The sequence below is a fragment of the Puma concolor genome, chromosome D3 (assembly GCF_028749965.1).
Source record: "Puma concolor isolate L17-30 chromosome D3, mPumCon1.1.hap2, whole genome shotgun sequence".
Lineage (NCBI taxonomy): Eukaryota > Metazoa > Chordata > Mammalia > Carnivora > Felidae > Puma > Puma concolor.
The window spans coordinates 29047629-29069645 of NC_141678.1; the positions used below are offsets into that span (position 1 = coordinate 29047629).

General features: G+C 52.1%; 2 protein-coding genes across 3 annotated transcripts; one reads left to right on the plus strand and one right to left on the minus strand.

Moving 5' to 3' along the window:
- Positions 1–3905: 3905 nt before the first annotated feature.
- On the plus strand, positions 3906–12459 carry LOC147575452 (tubulin alpha-3 chain-like). The gene is made up of 5 exons (XM_086682336.1): positions 3906–4035; positions 8002–8224; positions 9110–9258; positions 9572–10252; positions 12062–12459. Exons 1-5 carry the CDS (start codon positions 4033–4035, stop codon positions 12356–12358), a joined length of 1353 nt encoding a protein of 450 aa, XP_086538462.1. The 5' UTR covers positions 3906–4032; the 3' UTR covers positions 12359–12459.
- Positions 12460–13605: 1146 nt separating this feature from the next.
- Positions 13606–22011, minus strand: LOC147575453 (mitotic-spindle organizing protein 2B). 2 transcript variants are annotated; one of them, XM_086682355.1, is made up of 5 exons: positions 21631–22011; positions 20896–21278; positions 20513–20661; positions 19415–19594; positions 13606–13866 (listed from the first exon to the last, which is right to left on the minus strand). In XM_086682355.1, the coding sequence occupies exons 2-5, from the start codon at positions 21057–21059 to the stop codon at positions 13709–13711; spliced, it is 651 nt and encodes a 216-aa protein (XP_086538481.1). In that variant the 5' UTR covers positions 21060–21278; positions 21631–22011; the 3' UTR covers positions 13606–13708. The 2 variants fall into 2 exon arrangements, with proteins under 2 accessions (XP_086538481.1, XP_086538482.1); XM_086682356.1 differs by lacking the exon at positions 19415–19594 and having other exon boundaries at positions 21631–21987.
- Positions 22012–22017: the final 6 nt, after the last annotated feature.

A 22017-nucleotide genomic window follows, 5' to 3' on the forward strand; every position in this document is an offset into this window, starting at 1 on the left:
TGAAAAAGCACATGGTTAATGTTAAGTGAGAAAATCAGGATTGAAAAAAAATCACATGGTTTGTCTGGCAATTCCTTAAAAGTTTGAACCTGTAGCTTATCACAGACCCAGCAATTCGTGTCATAGAGAAATGAAAACATGTGTTCACAGCAGCTTTATTCATGATATCCACAAAGTACAAATGTCCACCAACTGATGAATGGGTAAATAAAATATGGTGTAGGGGCACCTGGGTGGCTCAGTCAGTTGAGCAACTGCCTTTTGATTTCGGCTTAGGTCATGAGCTCACGAACCTTGGGATGGAGCCCTGCATCAGGCTCTGTGCTGTGCGTTGGTGGAGCAGAGCCTGCCTCGGAGTCTCTCTCTCCCTCTCTCCCTTGCTCTTTCTTTCTCTCAAAATGAATAAAATAAACATTAAAAAATAAAATAAAAATGGTATGCCCATACAATGGAATATTATTTGGCCATAAAAAGAAATGAAATTTGAGGTGATGATAGCATTCTAAACTTGCTTGTGGTAATGGCTGCACAACTCTGTGAATACACCAAAAGTAATTGGACACTTTAAATAGATGAATTGTAGAGTATGTGAACCGTATCTCAATAAAGCTGTTTACAAGAAACAGGAGTGAAGGATCATGCTACCACAGGAATGTATCATGTAACAGGAGGAATGTGTCATGCTACAACATGAATGAACCTTGAAAACATGATGCTGTGAAAGAAGCCATTCACAAAAGACCACATATTGTATGATTCTGTTTATAGGAAATGTCCAGAATAGGTAAATCTACCAAGACAGAAAGTAGATTAGAAGTTGCCTAGGGCTGGGGCGCCTGTGTGGCTCAGTGGGTCGAACATCTGACTCTTGATTTCAGCTGATTGTGATCCCAGGGGATTGAGTCCTGTGTCCTGTGTCTCCATGCTGAGCATGGAGCCTTCTTGGGATTCTCTCACTCACTTGCTCTGCTCCTGCTCTCTCTCTCTCTCACACACACACACACACACACACACACACACACACACACACAAACTCTCTCTCTCTCTCTCAAATAAAATTTAAAAGAAGTTGCCTAGGGCTAGGGAGATGGGAGGGACTGGAGGTTCGCAGCGAAAGAGCATGGGTTTTTTTGGAGATGATAAAAATGTTCTAAAATGGATTGTGATGGGGCACCTGGGTGGCTCAGTCAGTTATGCATCCAACTCTTGATTTTGGCTCAGGTCGTGATCTCACGGTTTGTGGGTTTGAGCCCTGCTTCAGGCTCCCCGCTTACAGTGTGAAGCTGCTTGTGATTCTCTCTCTCTCTCTCTCTCTCTCTCTCTCTCTCTCTGTCTCTCTCTCTCCACCCCTCCACCACTCATGCTCTAAATAAATAAATAAATAAATAAATAAATAAATAAATAAATAAACTTAAACAAATAAGTCACCTACCCTAACTTTACAAATGGATTGTGGTGATGGTTGCACAACTCTGTGAATATACTGCAAACCACTGGATTGTACACCAGTTTAAATGGGTGAGTTGTGGGGCACCTGGCTGGCTCAGTTGGTAGAGCATGTGATTTGATTTCAGGGTTGTGGGTTTGAGCCCCACATTGGGTGTAGAGATTACTTACAAACAAAAAACATATTTTTTAAAAAATGAATTGTATGGTAGGTGGATTATATCTCAAGAAAGTTGTTACTAAAACAAAAAATCATATTGTTGGATCCAATTTTGTAAAACCCATGTATAAGTATATACACAGGGGGAAAAAACTAAGAATACCTTGACATATTAATAATGTTTAGCTATAAGGTGTGGGTTTGGGGATGATTTTTATTTTCCTTATGTTATTCTTCATTTCCTACACTTTCTCCTCTGAATATGTGTTACTTTTAAAACCAGAAAAAATAAGTAGTACTTTAAAATGTGATACAGGCTACAATTCAGTTATGTATGTGGAATGATTGGAGCCGTGAGGGTGGAGGAGGGTGTTATAGACTGAATTGGGTCCCCCTGCCAAATTCCTACGTTGAAGGCCTAACCCCCAATGCGACTATATTTGGAAACAGGAGGCAATTAAGGTTACATGAGGTCATAAAGGTGGGACCCTGATCTGACAGGATTAGTGTCCTTGTAAGAAGAGACACCGAGAGCTTGCTCTCTCCTCCCACCCCTATAGGCAGACACAGCAAGAAGGGAGCCTTCTGCAATCAGGAAGAGAGCCCTCGCTAGAAACCAACCCTTCCAGAACTTGACCTTGCATTACTCTCCTAGCCTTTAGAACCGCCAGAAAATAAACTTCCGTTACTTATGCTACCCAGTCCATGGTGTTCTGTTATGGCAGGTGACCTAAGATAGAAGGATTCACTCTCTTGGAGGGAAGAAGCAGGGAGGGTTTCTCCTGGTTTCCCTGGCTCTCCGTTGACCTCCTTCCATCTCCCTCCTCCCTGCCGCCAAAGCTATCTTTCTTTCAACGTTTATTTATTTTTGGGACAGAGAGAGACAGAGCATGAACGGGGGAGGGGCAGAGAGAGAGGGAGACACAGAATCGGAAACAGGCTCCAGGCTCCGAGCCATCAGCCCAGAGCCTGACGCGGGGCTCCAACTCGCGGACCGCGAGATCGTGACCTGGCTGAAGTCGGACGCTTAACCGACTGCGCCACCCAGGCGCCCCCAAAGCTATCTTTCTAAGGGCCGACCTAATCATACTATCCAAATGTTCCCAAGGCCTACAGAAAAAGCCCAGCTCCTCTACCTGCTGTGTGCCACTGCAGGAGCAGAGTTCCCCGCTCTTCTGTAAGAAGTTAAGGGTCTGCTCCAACATGCTCTAGGGAATCACCAGAAAGGATGTTGCATTCTGGTGATAAGTTTGGGGTTATGCCAGAATTCCTTTTACCCTGCTTTTCTCAGAAATAAATACACAGTGGATCCCAAAGAAAGTTAAGTCAGTCTTTACAGAATGGAAGAATCAGGTGATTGTACCAAAGTTCCCCAAAATGGACACTGCACTCCAACCCAGCCTTGGCAGGGGAGCCTGGGGTATACCCTCCAACTCCCTTGTCCCCAGAAACTCAGAAATCCCCAGATTAAAGAAGTAATCAAGTCCTGCCTGGTTCCTGGGCGCTGGATGGCAAAGGCCTTTCTGCACCGGAAAAAGGGTGGACAAGAAAGCCGGGTGCAGATTTTGGGTATGAAGCTGGCATCCATCTTGTTGGTTGTTAGTCTATCTCAAGTCTCTTGAGATAGAACACACCTCCGTGGACCAGATGAAGCCACTTGAAGTAACAAAGTAACATCTGTGAACATGACTTCATGAGCCTCCAATCAACAGCGTCCACCTTCTCAGCAGACCGCCCCGCCCCGGGCCCCCGCCCTGCCCCCAACTTTCCCCGTAAAACCCCTCGTTTATAAGCCATCAGGAAGTTCGGGACGTTGAACACTGGTTTTACGTTCTCCTGGGTGGTGCCACACCAACAAATAGCCTATCTTCAAGGCAAAAACTTGGTGCAAGTCTTTTATTGGCTTGCGAAGCACGGGAGAGCAGCTCTCCTTTGCATTGGTTACTGGTAGATGGTGGGCAGGCCTTGAGAGGGTGTCTCGTTTGCAAAGACCGGAATCACGAGCAGACAGGTGAGTGGGCCTGGGCCTCCATGCAAGAAGGCAGCACAAGCTTGATGTGAAGCCACGCTCACATTGAGGGCTTACGTGCACGAAAATGTGCTATGTCCCACGCAGAGAAAACCGTGACCACTCCCACCTAACATCCGAGGATGCATCAGAATGTTCGGCTTTGGCTAGGCCACAGCCTTCCCGCCAAAGCCATATCCAATCAGAAAGCACCATACTCCGCAAGTCAAGTAACGTCCAATCAGAAGCGGGATTCCAGGCCTAGGTCCGCCCCGAGGCACTGAGGACCAATGGGCACCTGGGCAGCGGCGGGCCAATCCCGGGCCGGGTGCACCGCGCAGCAGCTGCAGTTGGGCGCGTGGCATCGGTGGCAGCGGTTGAGGTCTGGTGACGGCGTTGGGTAGCAGCTGAACTCACCATGGTGAGGCCCCCGCCGGCCACTCTCGGTTCATAGAGGCCCAGGCAGGAGGGAGGATGAAGCCCGCCACATGAGGCCCCTGGGTGGGGCAAGACTGGGACAAATCCTAGGACCGGGGCTCTGTGTGTGTGTGTGTGTGTGTGTGTGTGTGTGTGTGTGTGTGTGGCGGGGGAGGGGGGTGGAGATCGGGGGAAAGAGGGGGCTGGGCTGGGCACGGGAGGCCGAGGGCTGCCCGGACGAACAGATGATAGTCCTCTCGCTTGTTCTCTGGGTGTGCGAACCCTGAGGGCAGCGGCAACCTGCGTCGTGGTAATGTCCCGGATGAAGGGGGTCGGCAGGTGCAGGTGTCTTCTCGAAAATTGTAACTTGGGGCGCCTGGGTGGCGCAGTCGGTTGAGCGTCCGACTTCAGCCAGGTCACGATCTCGCGGTCCGTGAGTTCGAGCCCCGCGTCAGGCTCTGGGCTGATGGCTCAGAGCCTGGAGTCTGTTTCCGATTCTGTGTCTCCCTCTCTCTCTGCCCCTCCCCCGTTCATGCTCTGTCGCTCTCTGTCCCAAAAATAAATAAACATTGAAAAAAAAAATTAAAAAAAAAAAAAAGAAAATTGTAACTTTATGAGCCAGGTTGGAAGCTGGGTGACCTTGACTTGTTGGGTGGCCTTGACTCAGTCTCTGAGGACAGCCGTTATGTTGGGTTCCTGAGGCCTGGAAGGTGGTTCTCAAACGTTGGGGTCCCAGGACATCCCTAGAGTATGTATGTATGTATGTATGTATGTATGTTAACGTATGTTTATTTTTGAGAGAGAGACACACACACACAGCACAAGTGGGAGAGGGGCAGAGAGAGAGGGAGACAGAATCCCAAGCAGGCTCCAGGTTCTAAGCTGTCAGCACAGAGCCCAACGTGGCGTTCGAACTCATGTGATATGAGATCATGGCCTGAGCTGAAGTCCAACACTTAACCGACTGAGCCACCCAGGTGCCCCTACAGTATTTATTTTTTTATAGAGTTTATTTGAGAGAGAGAGAGAAAGAGTGCAAGTGGGGGAGGGGCGAGGGAGAGGGAGAGGGAGAATCCCAAGCAGGCTCTGCACTGCCAGCCCAATGAGCTCAACTCACAAACCATGAGATCATGACCTGATGGGGAAGCAAGAGTCATGCTTAACCATCTTAGCCGCCCAGGCACTCCATGGACATCTCTACAGTGTAACAAATTAGGACTCCAAAAAGCCTTTGTTTATGTGGGTTATCTCCATAGTCATTTGCCATGTTAGAAATTTTGAAAATATTTATTTACTTTCAGACAACATGCTAACTTAAACACCAGATATCCAGGTTGCAATAGCCATAGTTTGTCGGCTCTTGCAAGGAAAATAACATTCTGTGAAAAAAGCTAGTTCAGTTGGCAACTGAAAGCACACAAGTGCTGTTTCTTCAAACAGCTGTATTTCAGCAGGTGCACAAGTGCTTTATGGATACTGTCCGTTTTATCACAGTACTCGAGGGTGGATGTTTTATAAAATAATCATTTTTTGCTTCATCATGAATATTCTGAAATGAAATTGCCTGTGTTTTTTTTTTTTTTTTTTTTTTTGGTCTTTTTACCGTGAGTGAATAAGGGTGAAGAATCTAACGAACACTGGTATAGTTTGGTGCCACTACCTTGATTTGTACTAGGGCATTAAGAGTTTTACCCACTTTTTTTTTTTAAGTTTATTGTTTTGAGAGAGAGAGCGTGAGAGAATCCCAGGCAGGCTCTGCACTGTCAGTGCGGAGCCCAGTGCGGGGCTTAAACTCATAAATGGTAAGATCGTGACCTGAGCTGAAGTTGGATGCTTAATTGACTGAGGCACCCAAGCACCCCAGTTTTACCCACTGTTTGATTATGCACCATCAGTGAGCACGGTGAAATGTGAACACGGTGAAAAGGGCTGGTTATGTCAGTAGTCCTACTTTGAAATCGCTTTAATTTCCAATTACCCTGAAGAGGTCTGTGGATCTCTAGTGGCCTGAGAAGGCCAGTGATTACTTTGAGGACTGTTAGCGGGTAGGGGGATCAGTAGAAACAATTGACAGGAGGAAGAGAGCAGAAAGGTCTGCGCATTTGCTGTCTGGAAGCTGAAGCTTCTGGGTACGTAGGGAACAAAGTAATCTGCCAAGAATATGAAGAGAGCAGTTGGACTGGAGCTTGAAAAGAAAGAGGATGAAGATAAGGCTGAGTAAAGTAAGGTAAAATTTTAATGATCCAGGTGAGGTTGGTGATGAATTTTTAATGGCTTTCTGTTGAAAGCTAGGAATGATTTCTCTGACTGCTTTTCGTTAGTTCCATTGGATAATCAGATGGAAGTGGCCTTGCAGATCATGTAGCACACCAGCCCCCATTTTGTAAAAGAAAAACCTGAGGGATTTTCTCAGGGTACAGAGCTTCCTGTGATCATACTAGGGCTGAGTCCGTAGAAGGCTAAATCAGGCATCCTGTGAAGCATCGGCTGCCTGGATTTAAGTAAGGCAAAATGAATAATACTGATCTGTAAATGGTGTGATTGTGTGGATTCCAAAAGACTTCCCAGAGTGTTGATGAATTTCTTCTCTGAAGGAGTGCATTCCTTGTCATTGGAGAAGTTCTTTCTGCAACTGAATAGTTCCTTCTGGGATGGATTCTTAGGGTATTGTGGCGTTACGTGAATCTCTATGCCCCTAATTGGAGAGTTGGTGTTTGTGTGATAAGAAACGGGACTTCAGGGGCACCTGGCTCAGGCGGTTAAGCGTCCGACTTCAGCTCGGGTCATGATCTCACGGTCTGTGGTCCGAGCCCCGTGTCGGACTCTGTGCTGACAGCTCAGAGCCTGGAGCCTGCTTCGGCTTCTGTCTCCTTCTCTCTCTGTCCCTCCCCTGCTTGTGCTGTCTCTCCATAATAAACAAACCTTAAAAATAAAAAAAAAAAATTGCCTGCCAAACTTAAAAAACAGGACTTCAAGTTCTTGGTATTGTATATTAGGATTTAGGGTAGGTGGGACACCTTGAATTTTATTTGATCTCCTCTATGTATTTGTAAGGATAAGGTGTCTAAAATAGAACAAATGATTAATGACTGTACAGTTATGTTTATGGCAGGAAAGATAGGATACAGTCAAAATAGGTACTTTGAGTCTAAGGAAACCACCAAAGGACAGTGTGGTGTCCTACCATTTGTGATGTCTGGTTGCCATTAACTCCTAGCCTTGAGGTGAAGGGAGTGGTCACTAGAAGCTGAGAAGGTGGCTTTATCAAGAACACTGACTGCTGAAAGTTTGTGGCCTTGATAAACACACTCAGGGAGCCCATGGCAGTCCGGCAGGGTGGGAGCCAGGAAGTGAGCACCCTGACCACACTGTCCTCTAACCTCGCAGTCTCTTGCCGATGCCTGCCTTGGCTACTGCAACCAGAAGCCAGGTGCAAGGAAGCCCCTTTAATGCAGTCCAGATGGGTCAGCCTCCCTGAGCACAGCCCTGGGTGGAGAAAATAGAGGGTGGCTGTAGATGGGTAGATGGATGGCACACATATGGTGACCACGGGCACCTGGGCCATGGTGACCTGTGTCCAAGTCCACTCTTCCTCCCCTGATCTGTTACTTGTTACATTCTCTTTGGACAGGACACCATCAGAAACTAATCGCTATACTCTTTCGAGAATAACTGTGGCTGTATGGTGACTGTGGCTGTATGTGACTGTATGGTGTGGCGTTTATCATTGACATTACGTGTATGGTAGCAAACACTTTTGTGTAGGGGCTAAGTCCGGCACTTAGTAGCTAGGGTGGTTTAGAGCACCTCAGTTTTCATAGGGACTTGAAAAGGGTCACATAAGCCTTCTGGGAAAGCCATAGACAATGGGAAATACGTGTAGATGTGTGTGTTGATATGGTTTCCATGCCATATAGCGTCGGTTCCCTTGAAGACAAGGGGATCTCAACGTTTGTGTTCTGGTTCCCAGCGCGAGTGCATCTCTATCCACGTGGGGCAGGCAGGTGTCCAGATCGGCAATGCCTGCTGGGAACTGTACTGCCTTGAACATGGAATTCAGCCCGATGGTCAGATGCCAAGTGACAAAACCATCGGTGGTGGGGATGACTCGTTCAACACGTTCTTCAGCGAGACTGGGGCTGGCAAGCATGTGCCCAGAGCGGTGTTTGTGGACCTGGAGCCCACCGTGGTCGGTAGGTACTCGGGCACTTGGGCGGCTTTCCCGGGAGAGTGGGAGAGCCTCCCTGAAGCCCCCTCCGTGCCCTCTGTGCTCCTTTGAATCCTTTCTGCAGAAAGGACGGGGTGTACAAGTACACGCCTGTGGCCACATCAGGTGAGAAACTGAGGCTCCTAAGTTAGGAGAACCTAACGGACAGGAAAAACATAGGCTGGTAATAGATTCGCTCGTGGCCGCCTCAGCCCCGGGCAGGTGGTTGTGTAGACTCCACCTGCGGGGTGCCCAGGCACCGGTCCCTCCTTAACGCTGCGCACACCAAAATGCTGCTGCGTGAGAATCTTGACCCGCATCTGACAGAAAGGTAAGTAGAGAACATTCGTTGGCTTCCTCCGGATTAGAAGGCTGAAGTGGTTGCCAGGGAGAGCTGCCAGGAGAGAGCACCTTTCAGTGGCCACCCAGGGGAAGACAGGATGTCACCCTAAAGCCTGTGAGAGGCAGGCCACAGAGGGTGCCCTGATGGGACTGGCCGGCCAAGGTCATGCTGACCTGGTGACTGTCTAGTACGTAAGCGATTTTTTAGTTACACTCTTTGAGGTAGCTGTGGGTAGGAGGACATACGTATTATGCACGTGCAGAATCACCTGTGTGCGGGTGTGAGTGGTTTCCCTTCTTTGAGGACCAGTCAGATTGGACTTTGTACCTCCACTTGACACTACCTGCTGAGCCATAGATTGCTGTTGTGGTCTGCGTATGACGCAGAGACGTTTTCTACGAGACCCTGATGCCGCCGACCCGCGAGGAACGGCACGTGCTTGGTAGATCCCGACGGTCCCCAAACCCACCCCTCCTGGTGAGTTGACAACAGGCTTGAAGCCCTGCGGCCCACGTGTCCTCTTTGTAGATGAAGTGCGCACAGGGACCTACAGGCAGCTCTTCCACCCAGAGCAGCTGATCACCGGGAAGGAGGACGCAGCCAATAATTACGCCAGAGGCCATTATACCATCGGCAGGGAGATCGTCGACCTGGTCCTGGACCGGATCCGAAAACTGGTAAGGGGGTGCCGAGAAGGCTTCCTGCGGACGTTGCCCCGGACGGGAGGGTGTGCAGGGATTGCGACCAGGAGGTCGCTCTGGCAAAACCCCAGGCCAGAACCTTGAGTCCACGTTTCCCTTCACGTGTGGCTTCAGTGCGTCCGTACATCTCTAACGTCTGCCTTGCTTTGCTCCTGAGCGTCCTGCACGTGCGCTGTGGACGATTTGAATGTGTGATCATCCCGCAGAGGCAAAGAAGCGAGCGTGGCTTGTCGGAGGTCGGCGGTGAGGCTTCCGCAGGCACTGACTCACGGTCTCTGGTTTCTCTCAGGCGGATCTGTGCACGGGGCTGCAGGGCTTCCTCATCTTCCACAGTTTCGGGGGCGGCACCGGCTCTGGGTTTGCGTCCCTGCTCATGGAGCGGCTGTCGGTGGACTACGGCAAGAAGTCCAAGCTGGAGTTTGCCATCTACCCGGCCCCGCAGGTGTCCACGGCCGTGGTGGAGCCCTACAACTCCATCCTGACCACCCACACGACCCTGGAGCATTCTGACTGTGCCTTCATGGTGGACAACGAAGCCATCTACGACATATGTCGGCGCAACCTGGATATCGAGCGGCCCACGTACACCAACCTTAATCGTCTGATCGGGCAGATCGTGTCCTCCATCACGGCCTCCCTGCGATTTGATGGGGCCCTGAACGTGGACTTGACGGAATTCCAGACCAACCTGGTCCCCTACCCCCGCATCCACTTCCCCCTGGCCACCTACGCCCTGGTCATCTCAGCTGAGAAGGCGTACCACGAGCAGCTGTCTGTGGCCGAGATCACCAATGCCTGTTTTGAGCCGGCTAACCAGATGGTCAAGTGTGACCCTCGGCACGGCAAGTATATGGCCTGCTGCATGTTGTACAGGGGGGACGTGGTCCCGAAAGATGTCAACGCAGCCATCGCCACCATCAAGACCAAGCGCACCATCCAGTTTGTGGATTGGTGCCCAACTGGATTTAAGGTAGGACTGGGTGATGTTGAGTGGCGTTACCGGTCAGCAGGCGGCCGACCAAGCACGGCATGCCCTTTGTAGGGGATGCCCTGTTCCATGGCAGCCAGCCCCTTGGTCCTAAATCAGTGAGCCGGAGTGAGAATTTATTCAGTGGTGCCATTTGAACTCCCTTCCTGAGTTATCACATTGTGTATCTGCGTGAGAATTTTCTTTTTTAACAGAACAGAAAGTTTTTGGAAGGATTTTTGTTGCCGCTTCTGGGGGAAAGAATTAGTGTGGGAAAAATAGTTTGGACTTAGAAATGTAGCAATTTTGAAGGGCATTTTGATAATTTATGTGGATATTTGAAATTGGGGTATCACTGTAAACATCAGTGTTCCTAAATCCCACGTCATTCTTCAGGCATAAGGAAATTAAACCAAATCTAAACGTCCCATGCAGCATTTGATTTAACGAAAAATGGTCATGGATGTTTTTGGAAGAAACGGCAACGTACTCGTTTCTCTGTTAGTAAGATTGGCAAGTTTGGGCAGAGGCTGCCTCCAACACAGTTTGTGCCGGTCTTCCATCTGATACAGAATAGGAAACTTGCTGTAGCTCTTCAGCTTTGTCCAGTACTTGGACGCTAAGCTGTCGATGCTCTCCATCTGGGAAAACGTGCTTCCCTCTGCCTTGCTTTCCATGCCGCCTAGCTGGCTCAGACCTTACTGCTTCTGGTGGGCTTGCTGCAGCGGGTCCTTCACTAGCCCTTCCTATTCTGGGTTCAGGGATCGGCACAGTTGGCAGACCAGCCACGTAGAGTTTTATGTGGACACACCCACACCTGTTCATTGGTGTCTCGTTGGGGCTGCTTTTGTGCTCCAAAGAGAGAATTAAGTAATTGTGACAGAGACCATGTGGCCCACCCAGCCTAGAATATGTGCTGCCTTGCTCTTTTTTTTTGTTAACACTTATTTTCATTTTTGAGACCGAGAGAGACAGAGCATGAACGGGGGAGGGTCAGAGAGAGAGGGAGACACAGAATCGGAAACAGGCCCCAGGTTCCGAGCTGTCAGCACAGAGCCCGACACGGGGCTCGAACTCACAGGCCGTGAGATCGCGACCCGAGCTGAAGTTGCACATCTTAACCAACTGAGCCACCCAGGCGTCCCTGTCTTGCTCTTTATAGACAAAGTTTGCCGACCCCAGCTCTAACTGACCCTGTGTATTCCTTCCTGCCCAAACCTCTGGTCGTGGTGTCTCCTGGTTTGGAAACTTAGAATGCCTCCCCTTTTGGACCCAGCCCTCGAATATCACCCCCTTTCTCCTACTTAGCACACACATAGGCCACCTCCTGTTGCGGTAGTAGCAACAGTCCTAGGACCTGAGGGTGTGCCTGTCGCCCTATTATGCACAGGCTGGCTCATTTGGTGGGAGACCGGGGGTATGATCTCCCCTGGTGATACAACCATAGTACTCTGAATCGAGTGGAAGAGGTTTCAGCTACAGAAATGAATCCCCATCTTGTAGAAGCCTATGGGGAAAATAACATGAGCAATACAAAGCAGCCTCCCCTTTTAGAAGAAACAGCCCTGTTACCTGAGCACCTGTCACATGTCTCAGTTGCTGGGACACAGCCCTTCAGGCAACTTGGGACTGAGCCGGGAGCCAGGGCTCCTTTTCCCCAGTTTTCCTGGTCTGGAAACCAGCACCCTGCTCACCTGACACCTTGCCTGGCACAAAGAAGGCACCTGCGTGTCTTTTGTTCCCATGAAAGCAGCTACCGTTTCTGGGTTTGACAGAAGTTGCACAGACTGTTTTCTTCCCCTTCTCTGGCAGGTGGGCATCAACTACCAACCCCCCACCGTCGTCCCCGGAGGGGACCTGGCCAGGGTGCAGCGGGCCGTGTGCATGCTGAGCAACACTACCGCCATTGCCGAGGCCTGGGCCCGCCTAGACCATAAGTTTGACCTCATGTATGCAAAGCGAGCCTTTGTGCACTGGTACGTGGGGGAAGGCATGGAGGAAGGGGAGTTCTCCGAGGCCCGGGAGGACCTGGCAGCTCTGGAGAAAGATTATGAAGAGGTGGGTGTGGATTCCGTGGAAGCAGAGGCTGAAGAAGGGGAAGAATACTGAATGGGGACATGGCTGGCAGGCATTCCTCTCTCCCTCTCTCTCTTGCCACCCTGCAGCACAGGTGGTTTTCAGTTGTTTCCAATTAAAGTTTCTGTATGAAACTTCGGTCTAGTGTGATGCTCATTTGGGATACACTCATGTGACTGCCCGGATGGGTAGGACCCCAAGGCCTGTCAGGCCGTGTGGAAAGCTGTCCTGGGCTGCACTGTGAGTTGTGTACAGCACTGCCTACATCTGTAGGGAGCCAGTGCATACTTGACATGATCTGCATGGCCTGGGGAAAACAGTTCTTTCCAAATTGAGGTTCCAAAGCACAAAGATTGCCTAGATTCTAGCAAAACTGAGTTAGGCTTTCAATGGAATTTGCAATTTTTCAGGTTTCTCTGTTGATGGCACATGGTGACTAATGTGTAAGTTTGGAACTGGAGGTTGAACACCTGAGGTCCATGGAAGGGGGCTGTCCATAAAGTCCTTAATGCTGTGGGTCAAATGTGTAGGGCGAGGACATTGGGCAGGGGCGGGGGGGGGGGTGTTGGAGTTGTATCGGATTCTCCATGGCATTCACAGTCACAGGGTGAGCTCTAGATTACGGCTCATCTTTGACTTCACTGTGCACGTAACCCGTAAGACAGCATTTCCACTCCACCCTCAGACCCTTGCAGCTCTACCCTGGGAATGGTCTCGGCAAAAGCACTGCACCTTTCTCTTCAGCGAAACATGTTGACGTGCATTTATAAAAGTTTTAGTAACAAGAGTTTGAACTGTGCAGGTCACTTCTATGTGGATTTTTTACAGCATGGTACTGTAAATGTATTTCTCTTACGATTTTCTTCTCTCTAGTTTCCTAGAGCATAATACAGTATGTAATAGTATATGATATATATAGTATATGTATACAGTCTATAATACATACGTAAAAGATGTGTTAATTGACTGTATATTATCAGTAAGGCTTCCTACTAACAGTAGGCTGTTGGTAGTTAAGTTCTGGGGAGTCAAAAGTTACGCTTGGATTTTCAACTATGCAGGGGTTGGTGCCCCTGACCCCCATTTGTTCATGGGCCAACCATACAGATATTTTCTCTATGACCTGAAAATAAGGTATTGTAGGGTGAAACCACTGGTTTAGGTCAGTTGGTTGTTACGTTCAGCTGCAGTACATCTAGGCCCACAGTGCAAAACTGATTCTCAATCTTTGAGCCTTAATGTATTCAAAAGGCGATAGAAAACAGCTTGGATGGACCCTCGGTTTTTCACAAAGCTTTATTACCAACCGGAGGAAACCACACGTAGCCTCTGCTAGGAGGCTGGTGGAGCCCACAGCTGGGCGGCGTGAGAAGTCTGCCCGTCTCAGGTGCTGCTCCGAGTGGGGCTCTTCCCCGGCCCGCCCCCCTTCGGCAGCCTGGTAGCACTGGGTTGTCGGGGCGTTCTTTGGCTGGATCCTTCCCGGCCGCCACGCTCTGCCAGTGCTGGGCCTCCACCCAGAGCCGTGCTGCCTTTGTTTCTCCCTGAGCGGACGCAGAACACAATTGTTAGGAACCAGGGCAGACTCCACAGTCGGCACACCTACTACATTTGTGTTCCTTGCACATTACGTCTGGTACATCTCTGTGCGACCTTTCAGCCAGGGATCCTCTCAGCTCTGAGCCCTGAGGCTGAGGACCACCTGGAGAGGGCACATCCGAGAGAAGTCCTCCACAGAGTGCAAGAGGCCCTCGAGCATAGGTCCTAGGACAGAAGCAGCACGAGGAACAATGGGGAAAGTCCGCAAGGCCCATTTAGGGAAAGGTGAGCTCAGCCGGTTGACTCCCGCCCTGGAGAGTGTAAGGAATCGCCCGACCACCAGCAGCACAGGAGGGCTCGCCACCAGGGCCACCACTTCGAAGCCTCCCCTGGCGCTCCCTGCTCCAGATCACCCACAGCTGAACTGCTGGAAGCACATCCATCAAGAATGGAAGTCAGGCTTTTGGATTTGGACCTTGGAATCTTTCCCTCAGGCGTTTCCCTGACTACCTCAAAGTATTTTGCAAACGTTCGCTGGTCAAGCCTCTTGCTCTCAAGTGCAGCTCCAGGATCCTGTGACTGGCTTCATGCTGAGGCTTGACTGCTCACAGGAAGCTTGCCCTGACCACAGGTAGTCACCTTCAGATGGAGACCACTGGTGCAGATATCCCTTGACTTGTAATTTACTTACCTTCCCCTCTTTCTGTGAAGACAGGAAGATCTGTAATCACACTTGGGCCAAACTTTATTCTAAAGGAATGGCTTCCCTGGCTTCAGGATGTTGACAGCATTCACGAGACCGAGAGGACACCAGGAGGCACAAAATGTGCCCAGGGAGCAGGCTCACCCCCTGGGTCACAGTCCCTCCCCACTGGGCCTTCCCCAGCCAGGGCTCCTCTCTGCTCCAGCCTGGCAGGGTCCATCCTGCAGACTCTGACCAGGGGATGCGTCCCATGTTTGACCCTCAACCTTAATGTCAGTTCTTAGTCAAATAAACAGCCTGCAATGGGGACATGTGGGTTTTTGGAGAACAGACACCATGAATTTCTTGGGGGCATGTTGAGTCACTCCTGGTTCACCATTTGTCACCTGGAACAAGGGGAGGCACCTACATTTGTGACACTGCAGTTCCTGGCTTCTTCAAGACATCAGACTCCCTTTCCATCCTCTCTGACACTACTTTCTCCCCAGGACTCCTGCAGAGATAGGACAGCCCTTCCTAAGAGCATTTCTGAACAGCTCCTCCCCAGGGAACAACAGGGGGTCTTTGCTGCCTAGTGGGGTGGAAAGGGTTACCATGGTGCCACTGCTTGGAATGCCACAGCTCAGATTTTCCCCTGCCCTGCCTCCCTGGGCTTGCACAGGTTTGATTCAATGGAGATGTAATAACACGTTACAGAGGGCCAAGGGCACGTGGTGGGGTGAAGCTGGGCCAACTCAGCCTGCCAGTGGCTCATGGAAAAAACAAAAGTAGAGAACCGTCACCACACATTTCCTTTTTCCTGTTACACATTCTGATATTCTGGTTCCCACTGACTGGTCAGTGGGCAAGGATCCTGTCTCCTGTGAGTGCACGAGCCCCGCCACCCTACAGCTCCCAACCTGCTGGTCAGCTATGAGGCCATGTCCCTCTCCAGGCCTGGCCAGACTGGCATAACTCATCTGTAGCACCTGGCCTACCCCTGCGTGCTTAGGCATCCTACAGACTAGGCCCAGGGCTCCTGAAGGACCTGAAAATACAGCTCAAGCATAGGCCACCCCCAAAATGGCAGTGTGGGTCTCAGACGTGGGCCCGGGTCTGAATGCAGCTTTTCTTCACCCTGCCGTATATCTGAATTTCCTCTCCCCCCTCAGTATAATGACCAGGGCCCTTCTGGAAAGTCCAGGATGAGAGGAAAGGAGAAAATAGCAAATAATGTTCATTTTTAACCTTGATGAGGCTGACAAACCCTGGAAATAAGACACCAATGTAAATTTGAGCCATTAAGAAAACCATCTAACCGTTTATCGAGCTCTGCAATTCTTGGAACCTTCAGGAATCACGTGCTCTCAGTTAGTGGAGAGACCCACTTAGGCCTCATGCAGAGCTGGGGAGGCATTCTGGTCTGAGGAGAATGGTGTGAGGGCCTGTCAGTGGACAGACCTGCTCTGTCCTGGACACAGCAGGGGACTTTCTGGAACCGGTCTTCCCTGCCCCAGCTCCCTGCAATGGGGTAGTTAGGGTCCCATGGATTGGAGGGCAGGACTGAGCCAAAGGTGACTATAGGCTAGGGTGGGTGGCAGTGACATGCCCCCAGGCCCGATGCCTGAGGAGCCCTCACGGGTGTCAAAGACAATGAGCACTGAAGGTTAAAAACCGCCTGGCTCACGGTGTTAAAAAGTTGGTGCTCCTCCTACCCCTAATACCTGACCGAACCCCCCCAACCCCAGATGAAGCAAAACCCCAAAGGCAACCCTAAACACACCCCCTGCGGCTGGGGAGCTGGCCCGCCCCAGCGGGACCCACTGAACCATTTAACTCTGGTGTGGCCCATGTGATCCCAACTCCCCATCCCCTGCAAGCTCTGTTGGCAGAGGTGCGGGGGGATCAAGGGTTGACAAAAAGCCCAGAATGTGAGCAGCTGCTCCCATCTTGCCCATGTTCCCCGGGAGTGGCCTTTCCCCTTTATGGTGGGAGCACTCCCTCGTGCTCAAATGGGCCGGTGGGGCCCCTGAGGTCGAATATTAGTGACTGGCCGTAAGCGGACACCGGATGTGTGTGTGAGGAAGGAAAAGAACAAGGGGGTGAGGCAGCATAGCAAGTGCCCTGATCTCCTCAAGGCTGGCTGGCAAGGTCTGGTGGCCAGGGTGAGCGTGCAGCCAGGACCACCTATCACTGCTACTCGAGAGCCCACCAGAAGGTCTACACGCACCAGCCAGTCCTGCTGCCCTCTCTGGCTGAGCACACAGGAGTGGCTTAATCAGTCAGTGCTTCTAGAACACATACAGACATAATGACAAAGACTGATGTGCACCATGGACATGCACACATGCACTTTTAGCCCTTAACTGGGCCTGTGCTTCTTAGGAGAAGTGACCCTCTCCTGCACACATGCAGTACATACAGCCCTGACTCAGCGTTTCAGGCAAAGTTCAATTGTTCTGGAGCAGCACTGTCCCAACAGAAATATGATGTGAACCACATGTAACTCATTTTCCAGTAGCAACATTAAAAAGTAAAAAGTGGGGGAGGGGCCGGGTGGGCTCAGTCAGTTAGGTGTCCGACTTCGGCTCAGGTCATGATCTCATGGTTTGGGGGGTGGAGCCCTGTGTTGGGCTCTGTGCTGACAGCTCAGAGCCTGGAGCCTGCTTCGGATTCTGTGTCCCCCTCTCTCTCTGCCCCTCCCCCAGTTGAGCTCTGTCTCTCTCTCTCTCTCTCTCTCAAAAATAAATAAATGTTAAAAAAAAAAAAAAAGTAAAAAGAAACAGGAAATTAATGTAAATCATGTATTTTAATTAACCTAAAATGTGCAATATTACCATTTCAGCATGTAATCGATATGAAAATTACTTGTGAGGTCTTCTTTTTGTTCCAGTTCTCTGGCATCTGGGTGTCTGGTGTATACTTAAACTTGCAGTGAGTCTCAGCCGCAAGCCCTGGGGGGCCCATGGCTCCTGTACTGGACAGCGCAGCTCTGTGTAGGGCTCACAGCTTCTGCACACCAAACTTCATCTTACACATTCCAGAGGAACATCTTTTTAAAGCATACAGTTTCCCTAAGCCTCAGCAGAGAACACTCGACCGAATTCTATTTTTCCTTGGTGACCACACCCTCATCATGACAAGCATTTACCCTCTTTGTGCTCTTAGGGTCTTCTGTTTCCCCATGTTCTGCCTAGTAAAGCCAGGAATGGATGAGCTTGTCAGTGACAGTCCCCACAGGCCACCTGGATGCTGAGCATGCTGCAGCTTACCAGATCAAACTCCTGGGCGGGCCTCCAGCCCCTGGTCTGCAGCAGCTGCCACCCCAATTCTGTGGGAAACCTAAGGCCAGCGAGCCCTAACAGCCCCAAACCCCCATCATGATCCTAGGCTACCACAGCCCCCCAACTGATCACTCTGACAACTCTCCTCATTTTTTTCTACCTCAGATTCTGCCCAAGGTCTGTGTGGACAGACAGATTCTGCAACATGTGGCCTCAGAGCTCTTGGTCTCCGATGGCCTCTGCCTCTTGGCCACAGCACACTCCTGGCATGGCCCCTCATGTGCCCCACTCCCCTCCACTGCCTCCCCACCCACCCCCTCTCCAGGCTGCCCTCTACCCTCACTGGGCACCTCCCCAGGACCTCTATGTCCTCATATCCTGGCCACTGGCTGCCCAACCCAGCAGACCCAAGGCATAAGCACTTGAGAAAACCCTGTGGGGCCCAGCACTCCATGCCACTCCTGTCCCTATGCTTGGGGCTTCTTCCCCACCTCTCTCCGAGCCCCTCTGTGTCAGTGCTCTGAGCACCAAAGCAAACCCACTCCACCTCTGGGCTCTCCGCCCTCCCTTTCCCACCTCTCCCCTCCAAGCTCAGGCCCGCTCCCACCAGTGACCTGGGCCCGCATCTCAGGCTGGAGCGCTCCCCACTACTCCTACCTCAAAGGGCTGCAGGGCAACAGGACTCTGAGCCTGCTTAACCCTTGCTGCTCCAGCAAGGCTGGCTACACTGGCTTCCTCCTGTCTCTGTCACCATTGGTGTCTCTAGCCATCTCCCAAACCGGAAGGGGGACCTGTCCATCTCACAGCCCCCCTGAGCCCTCAGCGCTGAGAGCCAGCCTGGCACCCAGTCACTGGGTGAGCAAGCAGCAACACCCCCTTGAAAGAGGAGGGCTCCATTCCCAGTTTCTCCCTCCCTCTGCCCACTGATTCCTCAACTCAGCCTTGTAGTCTACTGGCTCTACCCTGACCTGCCCCTTGGCCCTTCCCCATGCCGAGTTTCAGGTGGCACCTAGAACAGCGAGGTAGGTGATGTGGGAAAGGATATGGAGAGCACAGCCAGGGCATCTGTGGGATCTCAGGCCCTCACACGCCCCTGGCTCTGGGCCTCCAGCCTCACCACACCGGGCAATGCCTGGAAGGTACCCTCGGCTCAGGAAACAGGCAGGAAAGGACAATCACATCTTACCCTCTAGGCTACCTGTCAGGTGACAGCATCTAAGCAACCAAGGTGTTTCTCACACCTAAGGCTTCCCTCTCTACAGCAAAGTAAAGGCTCTCCTGCCCCTCGGCCTGTTGCCCTCCTCTCGGGGTGAGGGCACCTCTACAGAGCACAAGTCACACCTGGCAGAATTGGCCTCTGGGGGCAGGGGGCGTTGGTCCCATTCCAGAAGTACTGCAAGTGGTCTCTAATAAACCAAGATCTGAAATTGTGTCCCCAATCCCTAAGCTGTGTAACAGGCATGGCCCATAGGGTCCTGCCCTGGCAGTTCATCTCCAAGTTGCTCTGACTCTCGAATAGGGGCCACAGCAGTTTCCACAGAAACAAGAAAGAGCACCAACCCCCAGAGATAAACCAGTAAACGCAACCTGCAAAAGGAGAGAACAGGCAGCAAGAGAACCGGAGGGAACCGGGGGGCCCTGGAGAGAGAGGCGAGTGCGTGGCAGCTGGGCCGTGGAGCAGAACCGGAGAGGCCGCAGGCCGCGGGGCCGAGGAAAAGGAGGGCCTTGCAGGGGGACTACAGCTCTTGGCAGAGAGAAAGGAGGCCTCTGGAGGTCAGAGAGAGACACAAAGAGAGCAGACAGAGCGTGGATCAGTAAGGAAGCCTGCGCTCCAGTGCCCAGGGCCTCTCAGGAAAGGGGGCGTGGGTACCCAGGGCCCTGGCACTCCCTCCCACAGGGACCCAGCCTGCCCCCCACCTGAACATCGGCCCCTTCTCAGGATGTCTGTGAGTGCCCGAATGCTTCTGGCCAAGCATTCAGGTTGTTTCTGAAACTGGGGGCAGATGCGACACACCAGGAGGATGCAGCTGGAGCTCCACTGTGACACCTTTGTCATGGGCACCTGCTTAGCCCCCAGTCATGACTCTCGAGAGTGAGGAGGCCCCTCAAACTTGAGCCCAGTGCGGGGCCCACTCAGGCCTCTGCACCCTGCGTGTCTAGGGCAGCCAGGGGCTGCCATGATGACCCGTCCTGCAATCCGAGGAAGAACGCTCAGCTGGCTAGACTCCTGGGCAGCACCTGGGCCCAGATGGGGTATAGGCTAAGGGGCGGCAGTAAGACCTCTGCCTGCCCCGCTCCCTGAACACTTTCCTGGAGGCTGTACACACCGTGAGAACAGGAACCAAAGCCACCTTGTTCCCGCGTTTGTGGAATGAAAGCATTTCTACCCAAGGAAGGAGGCAGAATCCCATATGAGGCTTAGCCTGCTGGCCACCCTGGACACCCACTTTGCGACCACCTGATCTGGACTTGCATATGTAGCAAAGGGTAGCAAAGAAACGAAACTGGGGACTGGAAACCAAAAGGCGAGCCCTTGGACAGTCCCTGTGGGTCCTGGGAGAAGACGCACAGTAAGGCCAGGCCACTCAGGACCAAGCCCACCTTGTGTCTGGCACCGCCCACGTGCCTCCCCTGCCACCCGCCTCCTGAGTCACAGGGGCAGGGAGCACCGGGCCCAGCTCTGACCTCGGGTCTCCGGGACGCTCGATGTGGGCAGAGACACGGCCACAGGGTCCTGGGGCTCGCTCGCCAGCCTCTGCCCAGCACACATGGACTTGAGCATCTGGAAGACAGCGAGGGGCGCCACGTTCAGCTTCAGCAGGTCCACCAGGATCCTGGAGAGAACACACGCGGTGGGCAGTGAGCCTTCCTCGCCCAGGCCCAGGAAGGCCACTTCCCTCAAGACCCCAACTCTACTCTGGGCGCTCAAAGGGGTCCGAAAAGGGCGGGGTGGGGGTGGGGGTGGGGGTGGGGGGCTCCTCCAGATCAGAGACCCGGGCGGGGGAGCAGGGGTGTCTGGGGGGGGGGGGGGGTAGGATGGGCGCGCACTCCCACCCGCGCGCGCTCACTTGAACACGTCGGGGTCTATGGCGCCACCCGCCGCCTGCGCCAGCTCGTAAAGTTCCATCTCCTCGGCGCTCAGCACCTTCTTCCGCCGCAGCGCGAGCTTCTGCAGGGCCGCCTCCAGCCCCGGGGGTGCTCCCGGCCCGGGGCCCGCGCCCGGGGCCGCCATGTACCCGGCTAGCGGGAAGACGAGCGCCCCGCCCCGCCGCGCTCCCTCCTCTGACCCCGCCTCCGCCGGGCCCCTCCGGCAGCTCCCACAGCGCCTTCTACTGGCTCCGCCGGTCGCTTCTCTCCCTGAAGCGCTACCGCCTGGCCTGCCCCGCAGCCCTACAGCAGAGGGCGCAAACCGCTTTGTCTCCTCTCCGCCATTCGATCCGCAGAAATTTCCCTGCGGGATGATGAGGGATAAAAGCAGAAAAATGTGCGTCTTTAGCCCAGAAAGCTGATAGCCTGCATAGTTTTGATAAGGATCAAATAAGTACTGGCTGCTACATTCTTAAAGGGTCTCATGACCGCCTGTATGTCTCATCGATAGTTAATACCGAACTGAATGATAAGCACCAGAGAAATCTTGTGACATTAGTTTTAGGAGTAGAAATTGCAAGAAGACATTTATGATCTATACTCCCTGCACGTCCTCTCCCCCTTGAACACTAAGCATATAACCACTAGCTTCATACAGCAAAAATGCAGCTCTTTCGGCCCACAAGTCCTGTATCGTGCTACCTAAATGAACTTACTAAGTTGCACGGATCATCTCAAGAATTCTTTTTTGAGGGTCGCACTCAATGATCCCACAACTGGGAGACGTGTTAGGCGTAGGGGATGCCGTGGCGGACCTCAGAAACCCGTTTCTGGGCCATCAGGGTCGGGCCGCATTGGTCGTTCTCGCTTGGGCAGCAGCACCCAGGGCAGTGCCTGGCATATTGAAGGCGCTCAATAAACGTCTATCGTAAGAAGGTCAGTCAATCAATGCACAGTGTATGATTTTTCCGCTCCAGTTCCCCATTAGAGGGCGCGCTTCCAGGACCTCAATAAACGGCTTCTCTTTAGCAGGCGCACGCGCGCTCCTTCCAGGGCACACGGAACTCTGGGCTAAGGGACACAGCTGCCCCCGCTGCACACGC